General features: G+C 50.8%; 3 protein-coding genes, 1 non-coding gene and 1 pseudogene across 6 annotated transcripts in view; 3 read left to right on the plus strand and 2 right to left on the minus strand.

The window, feature by feature from the left end:
- CCDC36 (coiled-coil domain containing 36) overlaps positions 1 to 853 on the plus strand; it is a 23,049-nt gene extending 22,196 nt beyond the window's left edge. The window contains exon 8 of the mRNA XM_006909088.1: positions 6 to 853. Coding sequence (XP_006909150.1) covers positions 6 to 853 — 848 coding nt within the window. The remainder of the gene's footprint in view (positions 1 to 5) is intronic.
- An 851-nt stretch (positions 854 to 1,704) lies between these two features.
- Positions 1,705 to 1,823, plus strand: LOC112477604. The gene has a single exon (XR_003045512.1). It is a non-coding gene; the product is annotated as a 5S ribosomal RNA (ribosomal RNA).
- A 4,306-nt stretch (positions 1,824 to 6,129) lies between these two features.
- On the minus strand, positions 6,130 to 11,713 carry CUNH3orf62 (chromosome unknown C3orf62 homolog). The gene is made up of 4 exons (XM_025044836.1): positions 11,196 to 11,713; positions 10,412 to 10,820; positions 9,501 to 9,592; positions 6,130 to 8,452 (listed from the first exon to the last, which is right to left on the minus strand). Exons 1-4 carry the CDS (start codon positions 11,425 to 11,427, stop codon positions 8,193 to 8,195), a joined length of 993 nt encoding a protein of 330 aa, XP_024900604.1. The 5' UTR covers positions 11,428 to 11,713; the 3' UTR covers positions 6,130 to 8,192.
- Positions 11,714 to 11,869: 156 nt separating this feature from the next.
- Positions 11,870 to 23,303, minus strand: part of USP4 (ubiquitin specific peptidase 4) — a 36,961-nt gene continuing 25,527 nt past the window's right edge. For 2 of the 3 annotated variants that reach the window (XM_006909091.3, XM_006909090.3), the window contains 10 exons: positions 22,619 to 22,713; positions 20,210 to 20,401; positions 19,525 to 19,613; positions 18,585 to 18,812; positions 17,221 to 17,291; positions 16,848 to 16,966; positions 16,369 to 16,518; positions 15,206 to 15,309; positions 12,869 to 12,957; positions 11,870 to 12,465 (listed from right to left, as the gene is read on the minus strand). In XM_006909091.3, coding sequence (XP_006909153.1) covers positions 12,304 to 12,465; positions 12,869 to 12,957; positions 15,206 to 15,309; positions 16,369 to 16,518; positions 16,848 to 16,966; positions 17,221 to 17,291; positions 18,585 to 18,812; positions 19,525 to 19,613; positions 20,210 to 20,401; positions 22,619 to 22,713 — 1,299 coding nt within the window. In that variant the 3' untranslated portion in view covers positions 11,870 to 12,303. Of the gene's footprint in view, positions 12,466 to 12,868; positions 12,958 to 15,205; positions 15,310 to 16,368; positions 16,519 to 16,847; positions 16,967 to 17,220; positions 17,292 to 18,584; positions 18,813 to 19,524; positions 19,614 to 20,209; positions 20,402 to 21,015; positions 21,101 to 22,618; positions 22,714 to 23,303 lie in introns of those variants that run through there. The other variant, XM_015587190.2, reaches the window with a different exon arrangement.
- On the plus strand, positions 22,785 to 22,904 carry LOC112477548 (annotated as a pseudogene).

Genomic DNA, 23,303 nt, shown 5'->3' on the forward strand with positions numbered 1-23,303 from the left:
TCGTAGGGTGGGCTCCCCGCAGCCTGGGGGGTTTGCTGTCTGGGGTGAAGGAGCAAAGACTACTGCCCCCCAAGAAAAGGATGCACTACTGTCACCTGGAGCAGAGAGGAGAAAACGGCCAGTAAGGAACAAGGCCATGCAGACCAACTGCGAGAACCAGGGAATTGGCAAGACAAGCTCTGAGAACCACAAGGCCAGCGTCCCAGGCCACCAGGCTCCTGGCGTCAGTGACCTGGTTTCCCAAGGAGCCTCGCAGCTTACGTCCCTGGACTTAAACAACTTCGAGACCGGAATCGAGAACTCTCGGCCAAAAGGTCGAGCCAAAGGCGTGTTTTCATGTGATCTTTGTGAACAAAGGTCGGTGACCAAACAGAAGGGCCGCACCATACAGAGAGGGAGGAAAGGCAAGCAGCAGCCACAGAGGAAAGCCCGCAGAGGCCGGTCCCGAGCCGGGAAGCAAGGATGCACCCCGAGCGAGCCCTGCACTTTCAATCCTGAATGTCCTCAGCCCCCAGCTTCTGGCTCCCGAAGGGCCCTCCCGGAGCAGCAGGAGCCCCTCGCACAGCCTCTGCGTCTGTGCCGGCCCAGGAGCCGCACACAGCCAGCGGGCGCTGCTCTGGGAGGGACGGTCACACCCAGAAAGACGGCGAGGGCAGCACAAGGGACACTGTCGCAAGTGGGTGGGTGTTCTTCCCAAGACAACAGGCTCCTTTCTAAAAGCTCCCAGGGGGACCACCAGATGAGCTGGTTCAGCGACCTCAACCTTGAAAGTCTCCAGTCCCCTCTGTGCAAGGAGCCAGGGAAGAATACGCTCTATGACCTGGGTTTTGATAGTAGCGATGATGGCTTCTGATCAGCCCCAGTGACTTCAGCTGATGGTTTATTGGTCTCAGATAGAAAAACAAATTAGCGAACACATCAGCAGCTTCCGGCTACTACTAGCAGAAAGCCCCCAAGCCTGCTTGGGACCCTCTGAGGCAGAGGCCCTGCCAGGGCCGGCCAGCGCAGGGTGGGGCAGATCTGGCATCCTGGGTACCAGGTGCTGCCCCATGTCAGGGCATAAGGGACAAACGCATCCCTCTTTACTGGAATGAAGACGGTGGTGACGATAGCTGGGGCAGCAGCCTGGTGGGTGGCATCAGGAAGGGGGCCTCCAGGGGAGTACTGAGTAGCAGAGGGTCTCAGAGCTGCTGCTGGGGGAGCAGGACTCGCAAACACATTTTTGGCCTTCAAAATACTCTCTACACATGGCCACCACCTTCCCAGGCCTCAGGATTTTTTTTTCTTATTTTTATTCAGTTTTGCTGTCAGAGCATTTGCATTTTTGGTCAGTGGATGCTTTACAGGACATGCTAAATCAGTCTTAGGAACAGAGAAACAGTGTTAAAGCTGCCAGTGACAGAGAGGTGACACACACCAAGCAAATGCCCAGAGCACTGCTGTTCACGAGCCACGCAATTCGTCCCCCCACCCCCGCCCTGTTTTTCAACCACTCTTAGAGTTAATGAGAGCAGCTGTGGGCCCTGTATTATTTCTGGAGAGCAGTGGGCTTATACGAGACTTCGGCTTTCCATTTATATCGTGCTGACGTTTTTGAATTTTTGCAATACATATGTATTTCTTTTGTAATAAAAAAACAAAAAATAAAAATAAAGCTTCTAAAAGCATACGTTTTTTTTTCTTTCATTATATTTATTGAACTGTGTCTACGGCCATGCCATTCTGAACAAGCCCGATCCCATCTGATCTCGGAAGCTAAGCAGGGTCAGGCCTGGTTAGTACTTGGATGGGAGACCACCTAGGAAGACCAGGTGCTGTAGGCGTAAACAATAAAAAAAAATAAGGGATTGTAAGCTGATAAGGTCCTTGCAATCTGTGAGGTCATCCAAGGGTTGCCTCGCCTGAAAAAAGAAAAATTATTGAACTGATCTCCTATTTGTTTACTTAAGGCCATCAAATACATAAGATACATACCATCTTATTTCCTGGGCTTCTCACAAGATGATTTTGAATGTACGACACCCGACTCAAACTGGTGTTTTGTTTTCTTTCATGAAAGTAAAAATCTTCATGAGATGGACAGCTTCCAAAATTTGCCCATTTTCAAGCCAATAAATGACATTGGGACCTCTGAGTGGACCATTATAGAAAGCAATGGTTATTGATTTATTTTTATATGTTTTATTTTCAGAGGGGTGTGACCCACAAAAGTCAGAGATTTTATTTTGCCCACTTCACCTCTGGCAGACGTGCCAGGCACCAGCCTAAGCTGCTCTTACTCTCCTTTCTAGTCTACGTGCCTCCTGCAGCCAGTAGCTGGGAGCCCCAGGCAGCAGCCCTCTCTGAGGCCACGGAAGTGTGGACCGGGGCTCTGCCTCGGGCTGCCCTGGCCTCTTCTCCCGCTGTGGGCCACAGTGGTTGCCTGCTCAGCCTCCACTGCCAGCCTCCACTGCCTTCTCTGCTGGTGTCCTCTGCTCTGCAACGCAGGCCTGGGAGGAGGGTGCTCAGCCACACCGTGGGTTCCTTCCAGCCCTTCCCAAACTGACTTCAGCTGGCGTCGAGCGCTTAGCATGAGGCTTGTAGAACCAGAGGGGTCTGTATCTGGAAATCTTTTATTACTCTAAGTTGGAAAGTTTAATTATTTTAATTTAAAGTTGAGACCCTGTTGAATGTTGTTAGTTTTTGTGACCGGCCTTCTCACCGAAGCGTCAATGCCAAAGCAGGACCCTCTGTTCTTTGATTCCGCCGCGAGTTATGAAATCTTGTATTTCTTCAGAAGTATTTCATTTTGTGTCATGAAGTCAAAGGTCAGAGTGACTCACTGTTCCATGAGCTGGGTGTCTTTGTAGAATGAACGGTAAATTTATCTCCTAACAAGGCTGGGTTAATTAAAATTATATTGCCTGTCTCTGGCAATCATCAGGAAAGCCTATTCTGTTTCTTATTTTATTCCTAGGCTTTTTTTTTTTTTTTTTTTTTTAATTACCGTGTTCTTGCCAGGTTTAGTGAGTGTGACATAGCTCAGGAAGGGCCCCGGAGCACGCAGTTTTGGGCTCTTTGGACGCTGATAGAGATGTGACTCTACGGGTGGATATGATGGGAGGTCCATGGGCCTCGGTCCCAGAGAGCCAGCTAGGGGCTCCTCCCCCTGGTACAACTCCAGTTATAATCTGAGGATAAAAATGAAGCCAACGGCAGCACCTAATTGTCTGGACATTCAAGCGTCGATTTAAATGCCACCTACAGAGAGGCCTTTTCTGACCTCGCCTCTTCTGAAGCTCACCCTACTCCCTGCCCATTCCCTTACTGTTTTAATTTTCTCATACAGCTCCATCTGAAAGGATGTATTAATGCGTCTACTGTGTTTCAGCCACCTTGTCCAGTGGAATATAGACCAGAAGAGCAGCATCTGCCTCCTCCTTGCTGCACCCTCGGCATCCAGGAGAGTGTCTGAGACTCACAGACATTGATAAATACTTACTGAGGGCAGGGATTGCTTGCTCATCACTCAAACAGCCCCTGGCAGCCCTGCCCGGAAAGTCAGGTCTCTGGAGTGCCCCCTTGCAATTTCCCTTTCTTTGTGATTTGTCTCAGAAGTTCCAAAGGGCTCCTGATGAGGGGTCTCCTGCGAGACCCACTTCTCTCTCAGGCCAGCTCCAGGCAACCCCTCTTCACTCAGAGCGCCCAGAAAACAACAGCCTTTCTGCCCTCAAAAAAACATAGTTGCTTCCTACAAGGGTTGAGCAGTTTTGAAAATTTTTTCATGCCAGGCCTTAGGCCAAAACTCCTCATCAGATCTGTTTCCAGCTGGCCTAGCACAGAGAGTCCTTCCCCACCGGGACTGGGGGCCATCGTCAACTAGATTTCCTGAGTAAACCTTTGTTCATTCTATAAATGTTTTGGTGGATACTAAAATATTAATGTCCTCCTGCATACTCCAGGGGGAAAGCAAATTGCCAGAGCCTCAGGTTGGTGACAGTCTTTTCAATTCTCTACCATCAGGCGCCGTGGCCTCTGTGGTGTGCATGCTTCGTTCACTGGTCCTCACTGCCACATTAAAGGTGTCATGCTTCAGTCAGAGGCTCCAGGTGAGCCCCTGGCCCGTCCACGCCTCGCAGGAGGCAGGAGATCGGCTTGAATTAGGTCTTTTAGCAAAGCTTTGTCATCCATTTGATCAACAGCTCACAACCCCTCCCATGGCGGGATGAGATTGCTGCCCTCCCTATCAGCTTCCTGGTGCAAACATGAGGGGCACAGGCCCGCAGGCTGTCTGTCACCTTCCCCCTGGTCTCCTGATCCTCTTAAACTCTTCCCTGGCATTGGAAGTGGAGGATCCAGGGGAGTGCCAAGGAGCCAGAGCAGGTGGGCCAGGGGAGGGGATCCCCCAGCCCCAGAGGTGAGGCAGGCCTCCGTGCGCCTGTGCTGGCTGGAGGCACACAGAGGCAGAAGCTACTAACCAGAAGCGTCCCCACAGCTCACCTGGCAAGAATACAGACTCTGGCCCAGACCCATGTGGCTAGACCGCTGTGGCGGGAAAGTGGGAACACCGCGGCCTCGACTGCGCTGAGGGCAGGATCTCCGTTTCCAGTCCGTGGACACCCCTGAACTGTCCCTTGAAAGAATCGTTTCTCCGCTCTCAGGCTTCAGCTGTGGCTCTCTGCTCCTTGCCAGACCTTCGCTTGGCCATTCGCTCATCTCTCACCTTTTTCTCGTCCTTTCTTCCTCAGCCTTCCCCGTTAGCCGCCCCCAGTCTCTCCTAGGAGCTTCTGCAGACCAGCTCCTGCCTTAAACATTGTTACAATGTCTACAGGTGTGTAGAGCTGGTTTCTAGTGGCTTTGGCATCGACACTGGTGATGGAGCCAGGGGACCTGGAAACCTCTCCCATGGGGCTGGACGGGCCCAGCGTCTCACAGGCCTTGTGCTGTGGCTCGAATTTGCAGTTTGTGATTAGCAGGTTCCAAAGCTCTTATTTATTCTTGGATCTGCCTTGTTTCTATTTTGATTCTGCTAATTCAAACCGCAGTTTGGTGTTTCCACGGAAACAATTCAGTGATTGTTTGGCTTGCCAAGATGAACTGCGGGGGAGAGAATCAAGTGACGTAAAACCTTTTTAGTTCAATTATGACTATTCATGTCTCTCGGAGAAGTCTTTGATCCCAGCTCCCTGCAAATCTGAGGAAATTGTATTAAAATAAATGTTCTAGTCTCCCGTTCCCCCTCCAGCTAAACCCCATTCCCCAAACACATCTGCCTGCTGCACTGAAGCAGATGAACAAAGGCTGGCAGGTCTCCTTGGGGCCTCCCAGGGAACCAGGGATGCAGAGGGGAATAGATGTCACCAAGGAAATGACCACGCCTACTAATGTGGGGCTGGCACGCCAGAGATTGAGGGCTCACTCACCTCCTTCAAGGATTCCAGGATGAACCGCCCCTGTGGTGAATCCGAATTTTCACATAAACAGAGGATGCCTGTCTGTGAGGCCAGGGCAATCCTGAACCCTGCCCCACCCACACCACCATTTCGGCCCTTGTTCCCGAGGGCTACTGTCTCCACCACAGGCAGAAAACATTCCTCTTTTCAGGCTTCCAGGGTTAAGGCTAGATCCCGTCCCCAGCAGCCACCAGCTCTGCAAAGCCCCATGACCCAGCACCCTCAGGAAAGGGCCGCCCCCTTGTCAGGTCCTGGTGGGCCCTCCCCCAAGGGCCCTGGCCTCTGCGCAAGGTCCTGGATGCTGAAGGTCAGCTCTGGGCAGGTACCTGGTGAGGGATGCCCACGGCTGGTTGGCAGAGATGAGGATTTTTAAAAAAATAACCTTATAATTTTTTCTTTCTATAGAAGTGATAAATGCAAATAAATTAGACAATTCAGAAAAAAAAGAAAACGAACTCCCCCTCGTCTCCTCCATGACAATTTTCTGCACGTGTGCTCATAAACATGCTTTCACAGACTTGAGATCAACTGCATTTTAAAAACATAAATACGTTTTAAATTTTGGAATAACTTTTGATTTTCAGGAAAGTTGTAAAGATGATGAGTTTGTATATAACCCTTCACCTAGTTTCCTGAATATTAACATCTTACATAACTGGCAGATTCGTCAAAACTAAAAAACTAACATAAATAAATATTAACTAAACTCCAGCCTTTATTTAGATTTTACCAGTTTTCCATTAATGTCCCCTTTCTGTTCCAGGATGCAATCCAGGATATCACACCGCATTTAGTCATTGTGTCAACTTAGTCTCCTCTGGTGTGTGACAGTTTTTGAGTCTTTATTTTTCATGACCTTGACAGTCTGACTGGCCAGGTGTCCTGTAGAAAAACTACCAGTCTGGGTTCGTCTGACGTTTGTCTCATGACTAGACTGGGGATGTGAGTTTTCAGTAAGAACCCCACAGAGGCAGAGCGCCCTTCTCATAGCATCCTATCAGGGGCGGGTGACACCCATGGGACAGCACGGTGGCGTTCGCCTTTAGCACTTGGTTAAGGGATGTCTACCAGGCTTCTCCACATAAACCTACTCTTTGCCCCTTTCACTACTGTATCCTTTGGAAGCAAGTCACTAAGTGTAGCTCACCCTCAAGGGGTGGGGGTTAAGCACTGCCTCCTCTACGTGGACCGCACTATTGTGGGACCTGGTGTTTTGAATATCCAGTAGCTTGAGATCGCTCCAGCCAGACAGCCGAGGCTGCCATGAGCATTTCTTCTCACTTGCTCCTGTCCTTCCTGCTCTGGGAGAAGCAACAGACGCCCAACTCCTCAGGCTATGAGTGCTTATTGAGGATGCCGCCCTGCAGGGACTGAGTGTTAGGGGGCCTGGAAGGGGCCTTGGGTTAGCCTCGTCCTGCTCTCTGCCCCAGGAAGGGCAGTAGTGGTGACTGTACCTGCAGGAGAGGCCCACTCCACGAAGTGGGTGTGCCATCTCCACTTGCAAGCCCAGAGGACTCACCAGCCTTGTGGGGAAGGGGTGTCACTGGCTCTGCAGACTGGTCTTTGCTGGCTAGCCTAAAGGATGGCCTGGTAGAAACTGGGGGGCCTCGGGCACTCACCCTTCCTGCCCTAGCTCTTTGGTTTGCTTGAGCTGTGGGCCTTACAGAGAACCCCTGTGCCAGCCTCCTCACCCCCACCCTCCCTATGAGCCCAGGAGGTGGCACTTCCCTGAGAGCAGTATCTGAGAGGCATTGAGCCTTGCCCAAGAGCTTATTAGGTTTCCTGAAGGAACAGCATAATTTTGAGAGATTTGTCCAAATAATTTCCGATGACATTCTTTCCAGGGGTGGAGCTGGAGCCAGCTGTGCTCAGCTTTTGGGGCTATGCTGACCTCAGGAGGGCAGTGGCCTGGCACCGCCTTCTCTCCCTGCCCATCTTGCCTCGGCGGGGTCGCCGCCTTGGGAACCACCTGTCGCCTCCAGGGTCTCCAGGCCTGGAGTGGGATGGATGAGGCTCAGGACTGAAGGTGGATGGGCAGGACCTGTTACCCTTCCTGCCCCACCCCCCTCAGCTGAGGACCCAGGTGTCTGATGTGGGGTGTGGGATATGTGGTAGGGAGCCTTACGGGAATGTCCTGTCAGGAGGGGACCAAGGATGCTGCCAGCCCTTCTGACACAACCAAGAGGCCTTTGAGCTTGGCAGGGACAGGGATGGGGGACATGAGGCAGGTATAGGGCCCATGCAGGAAACAGGCGCCCTGCATGCAAAGTGCAAGGAGAGGGACATATGCATGGCTGGCAGAGGGCCTGGGGCCAAGGTCCTTCTTGACCCCAGGTCCTATGTGCCTGAGCTGGCCTGAGATGGGCTGGTCCACAAAGCCACCCGTTTGTGGCCGTGGTACTTTTTCAGGGGCTTGTGGGAAAGAACACCAAGAGACACAGCGGAGGCCCATGGCTCGCACCTGCCTCGAGCACTGGGTATATTGAACATCAATCAAAAAAACAAATGCCAAGAAAAGTGGAAAAAAAATCAATAGCAAGAAACATTTCAAAGCAACAGAATAAAAAAAAAAACAACACTAACTCTCAGCTCAAAAAGGGACACATCTGAAAGTTCAAAAGGACATGGTAATTCAGGTTCAGCCAGCCCTTTGAAACGTGGCCCCAGATGACAACTGTGACTGCCTCAGCTCAGACACCTTAGCAGGGTCAGCCTCCTGCTGTAAAGAATCAAAGCTAAAGGCAACTGTCCTTACTCAATTTAGTATTTAAAGGAGGTCATCAAATTGTAGTCCTCTTCCAGGTCCAGAACCGTCTCGATGACACTGCGGTCGTCGAAAGCCCGCCTGAGGCCGCCGGGGTCGGCAGCGTCCGAGGCCTTCTGCGGGCTCTCGTCCAGGAGCAGCGCCCAGGCCCCATCCCTGAAGGGCGAGTCTTCGCCGCGGCCGCACACCCGGTTCAACTCGTTTTCAAATTCTAGTTTTCCGGCCAATTCTTCAATAGTTCGGATGCTGGTATGGTCTTGAAAATAAGAATATCCAGCATTGTAATTCCAGTGAGTGGTTTCCACAGCCGTTTCAGGAGCGAGTTAAAACCTACAAGTGGGGGGCCCCTCTTTCAGGGCTGTGAGAAGCTGCGTGTGCCCACCCCGGGGCGCAAGAGCCAAATTTTAAGGTGGGCTTGTGCCCTCCTTTATGGCTCCGGCATTTATCGAGCTCCAATCATCTGCCAGTCCCCGAGGAAGGTGTGAGTGGTAGCATAGGGAGAGATGCTTGTCCTGGCTCTCAGGGAACTCCCTGACCCGAGGCATGACAAGACACAGGCTGGAAAAAGTATGGTTTTTATATCAAAATGGTGCCTGATGCTGGCGAGGGCTGTGGAAGACAGTGAACAGAGGTAGTGATGGCTTCGGTTCACCTCGGGGGGCTACCAGAGGAGACTCAGTCCTCTAAAGTAGTGGGCTGGCAGGGGTCTTGCTTTGTGGTCTAGGGCAAGCGCCTCCCCTCCCCAGGCCTGGCTTTCATCCCCCAGAACCTGGAGGCCCTTCGGAGCCAACAGCTTCAGGCAGCCCCCGAGGCTATGCTTCGCTTACCTGGGAGCTGTCTGTCAACCGTGTAGCGGGAAATAGGGAACGCGTAGTTCACACACAGAACATACAGACGCGTGTGCTGGGAAAATGTCTGACCACAGGTACAGCTCTACGTCAGTAGTCTCTGGATGGTGGAACTGCTTTTGGCTTTTTACATTTCTTTTATCTCGTTACCCGCCCCAGCTGGACTACTCTCCCCCCGATCTCTGCCTCTGTCCTGTTTCCTTCAGATGTGAGCTCAACCACCAAGTCCTGGGGGCTGCTGTCCCCACCTCCAGGGATCACTGTAACGAGGCATTTCTGAAATGACTCCACTGAGCTGTCAGCAACTTGAGGGCTCCATGCCATGAGCAAAACAAACCTACCACGTACACGGGTGAGCGGTAAGAGGGTGGCCTTTCGTAAGACACTTGCTAACTCAGGGTCTGTGTGGAGAGCCTGTCCTCCCAGGGACAGGCCGGAGGGGCCCGCTGTACTCACCGATCATGTCAAGCAGATCCTTTGTGACCTCTTGGCTAGAACTGCTGAGCGGCATGTTTGAGTCAACCTTCAAATCTTTCTCCGTATCTTTCCTGCAGCCCCCAGGCGAAAAGAAAAAGATGCAGAATTAGATTTTCTTTCAAGAAAATATTGAAAAGGATCTCAACGTTAGAGAATCTTAAAGACAAAAACGTACTGGGAACTTTAAATTGTCACTTATGCTGTGATCGGGGGACTACTGGAAACTGCTAAATCAGTGAAGTTGACTAATGGCATCATTATGATGACTCACGAGCACCACAGACTGTATGTCTATGTCTCTGAATACCAGGATAAATATTGAACCAGCTAAATGGCTTCTTCATTCTCTTGTCTACAAGACAGACAAGATGGCAGGACCTTAAAGTTTAATCCCACATAGTTAATCTTGCTCCAAATCAAGGTGCTTGGGGCCAGGCAGTCTGAAGCTACCTGGAAGAAGAAAAGGTCTGAGGGAGATCTTAACTCCCTCAGTCAAAAAAGTTCTGGGCAGGGGAGGGGAGCAGAGGCGAGGATGAAGCCTTCCATGCACCCTGTCCCCAACATGGGCGAAGGACATCAGAATTAAGATTTTTTGTTTCTGCGGCATAAAAAATGAGGTAACTAAAAATCGGGTTTGTTAACGTTCACTACTCCTTTGGGTACTACAAAGTGCTTTGCAAGACCGGCTAGACATCCGGGACTCCTCGCCCAACCCCCCGCCCTCAGAATATTTTCTGGGCCATATTCTGAAGAATCTGAACTTCCCAAACCAGTCTTGGCGCGCCTGAGGGCAGGCAAAAGAGCAGCGTTGTGGACTCAGGATCGTGGACAACTTTTTCAGAAACCGGGTACCCCTAACGGTAGCAATTAAACTATCGAACTGGAATCACCTCAGGCCGTCTTTTCTCCAGTTCTCCCCATCTCCTGCCGCTCTCCAAAACTGTCTTTCAGGCGCCAAGATGGAGGGATGCAGCAATACGTTTTCCTTGCTAGTCAGGGGTTTTCTCTGGGGGCACAAAGCCTGTGGCTTTGCACTCACGGGGGTTTGGTTTGGTGCAAAGGCGGGGCCCTCGCTCTCAAGAGCACAGGGGACAGGAGCCAGAGGGGCAGCGGAGGGGCAGGCCGGGTGTCTCCGGCAGGGCAGCCCGGGCACCGCGACCGGGAAGGAGAGCGGCGCCGAGTCCATCTCCAGCCGCTGCCGGCCTGGGCACTCCGGGGAATGGCTGACTCCTTCAAAGGCCCGGTCGATGGCTGCGGTCAGCTCCTTTCTGCATCTTCTCAGTTTTTCAGACATCTTCCCTAAAAGCGACCATGTCCTTATTAAGTAACAATACATTGGAAATGTACAGAGCAACGGAACGGTAACGTTAGTGAGGTCGCAAACCACCCCAAACGGGGGACCTGCCACGACTTCCTTGAGCTTGATCCACGCTACAGGATCGAGTGGGGGACCCCGCTCTCCAGGCACTTTCTCCCGCGTAGGTGGCAGGAACCCAAGATCGCCGATCGGCGTGAGCCCCAGGGCCGCCCGGCCCCGCCCCCCCGGCCCGCCCTCGCCCCGCCTCCGCGGCGGACGCGGCCTGTTCACCCCGCAGCCTCCCGCTTCTCAGGCCGCCCTGCCCCGCAACCCGCGCCGCGCCGCGCCGGGCCCTGGGCCGGCAGCCGCGTCCTCACCGAGCAGCGCGACCACACCACCGCCCCCGCCAACGGTCACTGCCCGGCCGATCGCGCGTGCCCGAGACCAGCGGCCCCAAGCTCGGCTGGGGTTAAAGGTCAAAGGAAAAACACCGGGACAGTGTTCTTCAAACCCACACCGAAGGGAAACGGGTCCCGGCTCACAGAGAGGCAGCCAGGCGTGGACTCGGGCCCCACAAGGGGCGGTGGGGCCGCGTGACCTTCCGGACATCCGCAGGGGTGGGGAGGCCGGACCAAAGGACAAGGACTGGAGGGCGGCTGTCTCACTTCCTAACAAGTCTGCAAGACCCGGAGCCCTTTCCAAGCCCAAGCTCCCAGGAACGTCCCGTGTTCAAGCCAACATGGAGGGGCGGGGGGCGGGGCGGCGGGGACCGGGGTCGGAGCGGCCCGCACACACAGTACCCGGCTGTTTGTGTACCGACTTTGAGGTGATAGCTAATAAAAGCTCCGCACGCTATCGCGCTGTCTCAATTCATCAAGGATGGCAGGGGACATGACAGAACTGCGAGGTTCCACACTCGATTGAGGGGCAGGAGACTCCCGCACCAAGTATCTCCATTAGGGAAAGCTGGAAATTTCAAGATGACTGAAAAGGAAACTAATGTTTAGGGAGTTATAAACCCATCTCAGCACACAGCAAAGGAGAAAGGGCATCAAGTTTACTTGAGGCCTAGTTTACTGTGGGCAGATTACTGGGGTGACCGGTAAGTGGCACCAGAATCAGAAATCCAGGAACTGGGGGCGGCCTGCAGCAGTCTTCATGGCCCCACGATATTCAAATACAGTGTGTTCCTTTTCTATTTGCATCCTTCAGACATGCCATTGTGTGCCCCCTGCCCAACCGCCATGCTGCGGCTCCACAGGTTTTACAGAAAATTTTCACCACCTGTTTAAAAAGAAAAATAATTCAGCCTCTTGACATAACCCTTCTGAGCAAACAGCGTCTTTTTTTTTTTTTCTTCTGTTCATAAAAGAAGGGAATTTCCTCATCTGGTTTTTAGCCCAAACACTAGTAGTCTTCAGAGGGTCAAAGGTGTCCTGGGGGGTTACACTGGTGCTGTGAGGTGGCAGGATCACTGAGGCAGCATCAGTTGGTGTCCATGCTGCAAGCCTCATCATCCCCCGTGCCCTGCTGTGAGCTGCTTGGTCTCGTCCCTCTATCCGAGGATCCAGGAAAATTGGTGAGTGAAGGCGTTTTAGAAAACTCATCATCTCGACGCTGGTAAAATAGCACGTAAGCTGCCTTTGTCTGAAACACAAGAGGGAAAAAGTCCATTCACTGGTTGGAAAAAAATCACCCATTCTTCCCAGCTTCTCTCTCACTGTTCAAAACACACCTCTCTTAGGAATCTGCTATCTTGCCCTGTGCATCCACACACACAGGCGACCCTCAAGGCCTTTCCACCTCAGGCTACTTGTGCTGACCCTGCCCAGGGAGTTGGAAAAGGCAGATGCCCTGTGACAGAACCGTGAGGAGAGTCAAGCTTCTCATTAAAGGGAGTACAAGAAGAAATGGCAGCCAGTTCTTTCTCCACCACATTTAGCTCCCACTGTCACTTCAGGATGACTAAATAACCAACTGGCCCAGGAGACTCTTCCTAGCTTTAATCCATAAAAGAACAAAGAGGAAGCAGGTAGCAGGGCCTACTTACCACAATCTGGTCCTCAGAGGCCAGGGACACATTGCTATCATCAAAGTAATACCACTTCCCATTCAGTTTGTTCTTCGCATATGCAGTGTCTGCCAAAAGAAAGCACTCCAGTGGTCACCAGAGAGTTAATTGGGCCAGCTTATCAAGCTTGCACTGAACAACAAAACTCCAAAAAATGAAACAAAACAAAGACCCTTAAAAGTAATTTACAGCTTGTGTCTTAAGAACCCAGATAACTCAGCCCCTTTTAAAATCTCCTCAAAAAGGCTTGAAAAGGGTAAAAACGGAGCTGTTGGGGACCATTTTAAACTGTAATTTTAAGAAATGACTCTAAAAAAAAAAAAGAGAAACCTCGTGTCAATTTTCAGGGTGGCTAGAAGCAATAATCCTGAGCCAGGCGACCCATACAAGGAACTGAGACTTTAGGATTTAAGTAAAACAATAGCTCTCGAAAGAACACACCAAGTCAAACTCCCCACTGTCCAGGCAGGTGGCTCCTCCTGCCTCTTACCGCCTCTGGAGCGTGTGCAGTGGCCCCGGTATGGTACACATTGGGCACCTGGGTTTGCAGAGCTGGGGGATTGGACAGGAAGACTTAAATTCATCTTTCTCTAAAACTGTGAGTCAAGAGTCAGTGCCTCACTTCGATCCAGCATTCCCCACAGCCAACACTTCCTGTCTTGATCTGACACTATTTCCAAGTATGATGTGTTTACAACAGCGATTCCCACAGTGATGCCCAATTCCTGCTCCGCCCAGACGCTAAGAAATAACAGACTACTGGAGGTCGGGTTTCGGGTCTCAACCCGCTGTGTGATGAGCTGTTCCTCACCATGGTGCCTACTGCACGAAGTGGCAGTGACAAAGGGAAAGGTGACAGACAGCACCCAGGGCCTGTCCCCAATGTGTGTGCTTGGCGTTAACGTCAGTGATGGTGGCTCTCAATCTTGGAGTTCCAACTGCAGACCCGATGTGGCCCTCGCACAAGCAGCCACCTCGTGAATGAGGGAACTGAAGCACATGGAGCCCAGGGAACTTGCCCGAGTGATAATGCTTACATGCCGAAACAGCAGTTAAACGCGAGTACATCTGAGCAGCGTGCAGCAGCACAAACAGGTATTGAAGTTAATTGGGGGAGAAAAAAGTTGTGGAAGAGAAAGTGCTAAAGAATATGATGCGATCAGGGACCACTAACGGCCGCTCCAGTAGAGCCAGCCCCCATTTTCATCTTCCTGGCTCTCCTACGGCTAGATGTAGCCATGTGACCAGGTTACAGCCAGTGCGATGTATGCAGACGGCTGAGGGGCACTTCTGGGAGGTCTGCTTAACAGGAAAGGCTGTGCCCTTTTGTGCCCTTGTTTTCCTTTCTTCTGATGGCCTAGAACGCAGATACGTGGGCTGCAGACTGAGCCGCCATCGGGAGCCAGTAGGTGATACCGTAAGAACGGGAGAGCGGGAGAGCAGACTGCTGAGCCAACAGAAAACGCTCCCCACCAGTACAGGGGGCAAGACTGGGGTAGGGAAATCCTGAATCGCATGTAAATGAACTGACACCTCCCATGGTGTCTTCTCCCACTGTGCGTGTAAATGAACTGACACCTCCCATGGTGTCTTCTCCTGGGGTCCTAGCGCACCGGACTGGCAGCTGGACAGCGCAGGTGCAATAAGGAGATGTGAGGAGACGCAGCTCCTCGCTCAGCGCTACTAGCACCTTCCCGTGAACAGGCAACAAAATGGACCAGGTCTCTTCACTATGAATTACACATTACACATTACACAAGTGATGGAGAATAAGGCAGAGCAAAGAGAAAAAAGGAAAATCAACGTTTTGGTGTCTCTCCTCCTACTTGCACCCCCAGTTTCTCTTGTTTTACCACAGCTGTGAAACTCCCTTCTGTAACGATGCCATTTTGTGTAGTTTTCACTTAACAGATCACTGGCACGTCCCCCCACGTTATTAATTTCATTTTGCAACGGCTGTGAACACTTCCATCAAGGGGACGGACAAGAGTGCCGACTCTTGATCACCGATGCTGTTACCAACTTTTCATTGTCATGAGTAAGTAAATATCCTTGTGCATAAAGCTTTTCCCAATGTCAAGTAATTTCCTTAGGATAGATTCCCAGACGTGGGATGATTAGATTAAAAAATATGAAAACTAAAAGAAAATTTTTTTTAAATGAAGGGGCAGCAGTATAAAAATGGCCTGAGGCCTGTGGAGCTGTGTGAGTGAAGTGCTTAGGGCCATGTCTGGAACACAAGAAGAGGCTGGGGAGAGATGACTGGCCGAGGACATTTCAAGAAGGAAGCAGAAGGAAGCAGATGCCAGTACTTACAGTGGCCAACTCCCATGGCTCCGTAATGGTTGGATACAGCAATGAGGTCATACACATAAGGCCTTGCTGACAGGTCACACACAAACTCGGACATATTCAGACCTCTGAGCACAGAACACAAAAATCGCCTTTAAATACGGTAAACTCAGAGAAGGCTGGCGTAACCCAGCAACCCCTTTTATGCGACAGGCCAGAACGCAGGGGAAGGAACCCTGCTGAAGAAGGAATGAACAAACTGCAACCTGAGGGGCCCAGGGTCTTGTTCGGACCACTGGCATGTTCAAGCTGGAAAAGAAAAGCTTCCTGTAACCCCGACCCCAGATCAAATGGTGAGAAAGGGCTCTGGGCAGACGAGAGAGCTGTAGTAACCGTGTAAAAATGGCTGTTACTATCAAAATTACAACTGGTGCCATAAAAACTTAAGCTAAATACCAAAACAGGCCCCAGAAACCACTTTTTCCCAATATTTTACTTTGAAAATTTCAAATACACAGAAAAGTTAAAAGAATTTTCCTGATACCTATATACCCACCACCTAAGTTCTCTCACTGACTCGTCTATACTTGGATAGATACGTTTATCTATCTACCTCCCCAAAAAACATTTTAAAAACTGCAGTCTGTGGAGGAACTCCCATCTTGTTGACTTACTTTTCTGTGTCAGTTACACTCTGTACCATAGGACGTGAGAGGACACGAGCAGAAAGCCAGTCCCATCCCTATTCCTGGGTCAGGAGCTTGGTGGGTCTACACCCCCACCTACAGCCCAATAATCTCATTCGCCCTGGCAGACGCCTTTCTGGTTGCCTGGTCCCCGTTAATGAGAAACAGCACTAAGCCTGTGCTGTCTCGCTTTGCCCAGGCTCCCTGGGACCAGTGACAGATGGGAAAATCAGTTTGAGCAGGTGGCAGAAGGGACTTGAGAGGGAAGCAGTGGCAGATGATCAGCATCACCCCATGCCTAGGGGGGCACTTGTGCTGGATAGTCTTCCCTGAATGTGGGCTGATGGGGAGTTGAAGTGAGCCAAAGTCTAAGCTCTCAGAGCCCAGCAACATACATCCTAATGCAGAGAAGTCTCTGCTGGCAAAACCCTCAGCCAGTTAGTGCCCAGATGCCCTCCCACTCATTCAGTTTCCTATTGACGCTACAGCCCAGGGACCCACCTGACTGGGAATTCCACGACCGTGTCCAGCTTATCCCTCCAGTATCTACTATAGGAGAACCGTTTGAGGTGGACTACCAGGATCTTCGGCAAGGACCACAGGTCAAACTTCTTTGTGGCTTGCTGATGCTTCTTACAGTTGGGACAGTACCTGAAAAGAGAAACCGCCACTCAGTGAGGAGGCAGGGGGCCAGCGCCACCTGGGCACTCCAGCTGGAGGCAGAGCCGTAGTCCCATGTCCCTTCCTGCACTCAGTGTCACTGCTTCAGGGCAGGGAGGCCTCTAAGTTATCTTCCCAAACAGGGTGATGGCTTTCCAAGTCTGGAAAGAACAATCTACACAGAAAGACCTGTGTTGTAGGGTCCGCCGTGTAAAAGGTGACACATCCAAATACAAAGGGATCTTGCGTGCTCCAATGGCCCCAGCGGATCCGAGCCCAGGCTGCGTGGGTGCCCCAGCCCAGAGAGAGGAGCTGCCTACCAGGGGTCCTGCTCCCCCAGCGTCTCCATGGTGGTGAAGAGCTCGATGCAGTCTCTCAGGGCCATGGCCGTCTTCTTCTTCTTCTGAGGCTGCAACATGCTCACGTGCTTCTCGTAGGCCTGTGGGGAGCAAAATGCTGAGTTCAGCTGGGGAAACGTCTTACCAGCTGGACCCGTGACCCCACAAGTTCTCACTCCTGGAGTAATATGTACTTTCTGGAGCCTCTGAACATACGATGACAAAACCCTTAAGTGCTTGTCATTCTCAGTCTAAAATGTAATTCGTTAAGTTACTGTGGACCTGAGAGTGACCCTAATACACATCCAGAGCAGAAACTAGCATGCACGCTGACTGAGAACCCCAAGTGACCTACCTCAGATTCTTGCTCATCATAATAAAGGCTCCGGGTCTCACTGTCCCAATCGATGGCCAGTGTGGATCGAGCTGTGGAGGGGGACCAAAGTGTTACTCATTACTGAATTGCCAGCAATAGGAGAGACTCTTCAGGTGACAGGAGTGAAAAGGACCACACTCAAGCTGCGCCATCAGCACGTGCTCACCCATCACCAGCCACTGCTAAGAGCAACGCTATGCCTTTGGCCAGCCAACGCTGAACCCCTAGACCCCTAAATCTTTTAGCAAAGATTTCCTCGATGCTACAGACAAGCTCTAAAAGAGCTAACTATACAGAATTCTGAAAGGGCATAGGTCAAGACTGAGTAACAGTGACCAGATTTACCCTCCTGCCTTAAACCGTGAGCAAACCTGACAAAACACGTGAAACACCTGCTTTCAGACACTGGGTATTGGGCAGAGCAAGAGTGAGTTTCCTGAGAAACAGAAAACAAACGAGGATGCCACACTGCCCCAGCTCACTGCCTGGAGGATTATCCAGGCCACAGCGTCGGGGACGGGGAAGGAGAGAGGCACACGGAGTTGAGGAGTCAAAGGCTAGATAGCTAGAAATTGCAGTGTATGTACTATGGAGGAGGGGGCTACAGAGACAGGGGGAGAGAGATACAGAGATCCAAAATATCTCATTAAAGTTGTTGCTTAAAACATTTTTAAAGAGGTATAACAAAATGAAGAGAGCTAGCTAGCTAATTTCTTCTCTAACGCGGGGTAGGGGGAGCTAAAAGGCACAAGAGATACTTTTGCAGCTCCCCTCCCGTCCCTGTGCAGGTGTCTTCACCGTCCACTCAATGCCTGTCACACACAACACACATCTGTGTGGATGCCTCTTTCCACCTGTAAGGCAGGCTCCATTACAGGCTCAGGGAACAGAAAGCCTACAAAACCCATGTCCATCCTCTAGATGGATCACATCTCATGTACATCTTCATAAAACAAAAGAAAATTGCATTTCTTCTCTCGTAAGTGAAATGAGTTTGGGGAAATGCTGCCACCCAGGAGGGCCACAGACATGTCATCAACCCGGAGCAAAGTCTGTGAAGGGTGATGGGAATGGAGGGAGCTCTCACTTCTGTTTGCAATCATCAAAGACCAAAGAGAAAAGCCAGTTGGGGGTGGGAGTTGGGGGGGGGGGCATGTGTGCATGCGTGCGTGTGTCTGAAATGGTCTTTAGGGAACTTTAAGCCAAGGATCACACAAACGTCTGTTTCTGGAGCTACGCGGAGACCACGAAAGCCCAATACAGTGAGTACTGAGAGCAAGTATTTTCAAATAGATCCTAAGTCCCCAAGAAGCCCGGTTTGAAAGGTTAGAGAAAGTGCTTACAGTTGAGTTTAAGTAGTTTTCCATCCGTTGCAAGTGAATTTATGTCAGCTGTTCCATAGGAGTTCACGAGGCTAAAGGTAAAAAGCTTTTTAGCGCAGGGCCGACCTCCGATCTTCTTCTGGGTGGTCTCCCCGTGGTCACTCCCTGGCTCGTCCTCCCCACTGCCTTCTGTTTCTGAAAGCTGCTCCTTGCCTTCCTCCTGATGTTCCATTTCTTCTTCGTCTTCTCCTGGCACACAAATGAAAAATAATATGTATATAATTTGCCACCATTTTGATGTTATAATTTTAGTTTAATACCTAACTATGGTGTTTCCTTCCAGATTTTATCCTGAGTGTGCAGAACGACATCTATCCCTTTGCACTTACGAGGCACCTGAAGGTGTGCCCCTCATCACCACCCAGTAGGACAGGCACAGTGGGCACTGCGATTCTGTGACGAGTCACCCAAAGGCAGAAAGGGAGCCAGCAGTCCTGCCAGTCCTAAATTTAGGCCCCTTGCCAGTTGGTGGTTTACTGGGTTTCACTCCATTGAGTCCGACTCTGCAGACTGCATCATCAGGCCGAGAGAAAAAGAGCAAAATTAAACCTATACTCCATACCTAAGAAGGCAGCTTGGTAAGGAAGGCAGGCAACTTTTAAATGTTACAATAAACACAAATGTTAAGTGGAAGTCTTCGGTTCCTCCACGAGAAAAAAACTGACCCTCAACTAGTATTTACTGAATGTCTCCCAGGTGCAGATACCACGTCTAAGAAGATTCCATGAGGTGCCAAAGTCGGGCAGCGGGCACCAGCAGAGGGCTCTTGGGTCTGCTCTCTAGGCAGCGCCCTGCCGCAGCCTCTGAGCTGCCCTCTCCCACATGTATGACACCTCTGGAAGAGGAGGGAGGTCAGAAGGGATTGGGTCTGTCACAGCCCCACAGTGTGGTGAGCACTCACCTTCACAGCTGCCCCTGGAGCCATTGCAGGTCCCCAGCTCCACGGGCGAGCTGCCAGACTCTTCAGGCAATGGCTGTTTTATATAGCGGCTTGAAAAAGAGAAAGAAAAAAAATCATTTGTCAGTTGTAACATTTACGTTTTCTTCACTACCTAGCTAGAGGTAGTCCATATTTACACATTTAGATATTCGTAAAGCAATTTATGTAAAAAAAAAAAAGGGCTTAAAAATCATGTGATGGCTCAGCACTTCAAGAAACTGAGAGAAACCCAAGAGGTCAGATGTCTAAATACCAAGTCGTTTCAAGTCTTTCATGAATGTCATGTGGCACCATCATTTAAAAAAGTATTTCCCAGTAACATTCATCATAAGCTTCAGAACGATACTGGACTACTTCGAAAATTATATTCAAGTACAAATGCCATCAAAGCACTAGACTCCCTAAAGCAGGTGACTGACGGGTGTGACAGACAGGATTCCAGGGACCAGAGGAGGCTTAGGTACCCAGCATCATGGTGCTGAAGATGTGCCAGACACCCCAGCCCACCACCTGCCTGGCCCTCCCAGGGGCTGACAGCACCATGTTTCTACCAGCAGCGGGCACTCGGTGGGGGGTGGTCACTACCATTCATCACTGGGCCCGTCTTGATTTCATATAACAAGCAAATCACATTCCTGCCACCAACCTGATACGCTCGCAAACAGCCTGGTACAAAGACTCGAGGGTTAGCTTATGCTTGGGGACAGAAACCAGCAGTGGCTGTCCATATAGCAGTGCCCCAGAGGAAGTGCTCGATGGCCTGGACTTCTTCTCCCTGAAGTAGACCGGAAGCGTGACACATTCCGAGCCATCCACAGAGGTGCTACAGACCTCGTACCTGTGTCAATCACATAAGAGGGCACGTTTAGGATCAGGTCCCTGTAAGCGACAGAGCTCTGAGCTGCAGCTACATGGTGGCCAGGACTATGGTTATTGGGACAGAGCATACTTTAGCACAAAAGGCAGAGAAACCATTTTCAAGGTAATTCTAGGGGCTGGGTCAGGAGTTCCAAGGAGGGTCACTGTCAGTACAACGTGAACCTACACAACCCTCCTTCCCCCAACCACAGCCTCAAATTCTGTGGTCCTTCAAATGAGACTCAGTGCAGATGACGGCTGTCATCCAGACTACCACTCTAGACACAAAGGCACATAGGGGGCCTGGCCACCAAGATCATCTTTTTGTCACCAAGGAGCTCAATTTTTAAAAAGATTCTCAGCGCCCTGTCTTTTAATAAGACAAAACATTATACAAGGATGTACACCTAGCGTAATAGCCAAAGACTCTATTTCAAATGAGGAAGCAAACTTATAAAACTGTTTGCCATCTTTGTCCAAAAACACTGAAGTAAAAAGAATCATATCTAATTTTTAAAAAAATCAGAGATAACCAAAGAAACTGCTAAATACAAATCAATGATTTTGAAAAATGTGTCTTACTTAGTGAATACATGGGATTGAGGAGATTTATAGATGTTTTATCCTGGAACAGATGTTACCAAAATTGCTGGCAACCGACTGTAGTCTTTCCCTCTTCCTATAGGGGGAGACACAAACTTACTGATTCAATTTTTGAAAACTATAATCACAAACACACACACACACACACACCCCTCCCCAGATGCCTGGCAAACAGTCTTGACTGCAGTAAATGCAGGACGAGTTCTAAGAAAAACTCACAAAATGTCCAAAGTGTGCTCTAGGGTAAGGACCTTATGGTCTAGCATCAAAGTCAAGAACCAGGCCTTGGAGTAAGGCTGGCCCTGGTTCCAGGTCCAACGCTGATAGTTTCTGGCTGCTGTGACCAGGCCAAGAGCTCTAAATTTTGAAACTGTTTACTCAATAGACAGCACAATTACCCAACTTACACTGTAGTGGTGAGCATTAAAAAACTTAGTAGCACAATGCATCACATGCTCAAAAAGTATTTGACACTACTACTGTGTTTTCTTAAGACAGTTATTAATCCATCTATAAAACAATTTCCTCTCCTGTTGGTTGGGCCTCAAGTCCTCTCAGGTTCCCTTTGTTGATGGTGGTTTCCCAAGTTCCCCACGGGGTGATGCCTTCTCAGCTCAAGTGTGTAGTTTCCAGAATTGAGGGGGTCAGACACAGACACGCCCCAGCTCTGCGGCCTGGTGGGAGCCTTGGCGCTTTGTAAAGTGAGGGAGGGTGGTGGTACGTGGGGAGGTGGCCTCTGCAAGTGTGAACAGAATGAGGATCCTGGGCGTGGTCAAGAACTATTTCTTTCAGAGTGACCAAGAAGTCATACGCCCAAATGTAAAGGAAGGAGATGCCTTTGTGCACTGCAGTCCTCAGCCAAAGAGAAAAGCCAAACAAAACCTAAAAACCTTCCCCAGGGGAGGCAAGTTACTGGAGGAAATTGAGGAAATCGGGGAAATCGGAGAGGTGGCTGGGCAGGGTCCACATTCAAACTGCTCCACTCAGTCCACCCCACCCACCTGGATGAGGGACATATACAACGTCACAAGGAGGGAACGGCCCAGACACAAGATGATATGGGAAAGGCTGAGGGGAGCCGCTGGAGTCCAAGTGTACTGTCCCCACAGGTGTGAGAAAACCAATTCTCAGCTTACAGGATGTTAAGAGCTGAAAAGGGCTTTTTAAATCAACCCTCTGTCATTCTGAAATGATACCTATCTAAGGGGCTGCTGACTGTGGCACAGGGAAGGGACAAGACTCTCCCTGTATGACATGCCTTCTTGCCTTCCCACGGTCCTTCACGCAGCTGAGACTCTTCCTGAGAAAAGCATTTCTAACAGCAGGACCACGTGAAGAACCGTCAAATAGGCCTTAACAGGAAGCTGTGTTCACGCCGAGGAGAGTGATCTAGAACGTCTGGCTCAGAAGTGCCAGAAGGCGCTGGGCGCAGCTGGCTGCCACAACTCCCTAACTGCCATCTCCTGCACTTCGCGACCAGGGCAACTCCACACGGTCCCCAACTGCCAGAACCTCTGCTCTAGACACACCAACAAGGCAAAGCCTCTGGAACGTTTCCTCTGACGCCCTGCAGCAGAAACAGCTGGGTACTCACACAAAAATGTCATCTCGAGGCATGATGTGGTTTAACCCTTCATCCATTTGGAAGATTTTGTGGAACCGGTGATTATACACATCTGTGACCACCATCTAAGAATCAATAGTAACGCAAAGATTACAGGAGGGATTAAGAGTGCCTCCACCTAAAAAAAGGTGCTGGAGTCTACGGCCATGCCACCCTGAACACGCCTGATCCCGTCTGATCTCGGAAGCTAAACAGGGTCCGGCCTGGTTAGTACTTGGATGGGAGACCGCCTAAGGAAGACGAGGTGTTGCAGTTGTAAAAAAAAAAAACAAGTGTTGGAGTGCTGCCTCCAGAGAGATCACCATGTACCCAGCTCCAAAGCTCGGGGGCCAAGGCCCGAGAAGGAGCGGCATGGCTGCCGTCAGCAAAAAAAAAAATAGTGGCAATATCTGAACTCAGGTTTACAACGGAATCTGCTCTGAGTGGCAGGAATGGTGAGGAGTGAGTGCTGACCAGAGACTGGTGGTCACCCAGAAGCCTCCAGGCCATCCTGAACACACGGCAAACAGACCGAACCCCAACCGCCACAACCACCTGAAACCATCAGGGGTGCAAGGGGAGTGGGGAGACACTGACCAGGGCTGGGACAGGGAGGGGCAGGAGCAGCCAGGATGGGCCCTCATGCAAGGGGAGGTCTTTGGTTCCCCACCTCCAC

The sequence above is a fragment of the Pteropus alecto genome, unplaced genomic scaffold (genome assembly GCF_000325575.1).
Source record: "Pteropus alecto unplaced genomic scaffold, ASM32557v1 scaffold53, whole genome shotgun sequence".
Classification (NCBI taxonomy): domain Eukaryota; kingdom Metazoa; phylum Chordata; class Mammalia; order Chiroptera; family Pteropodidae; genus Pteropus; species Pteropus alecto.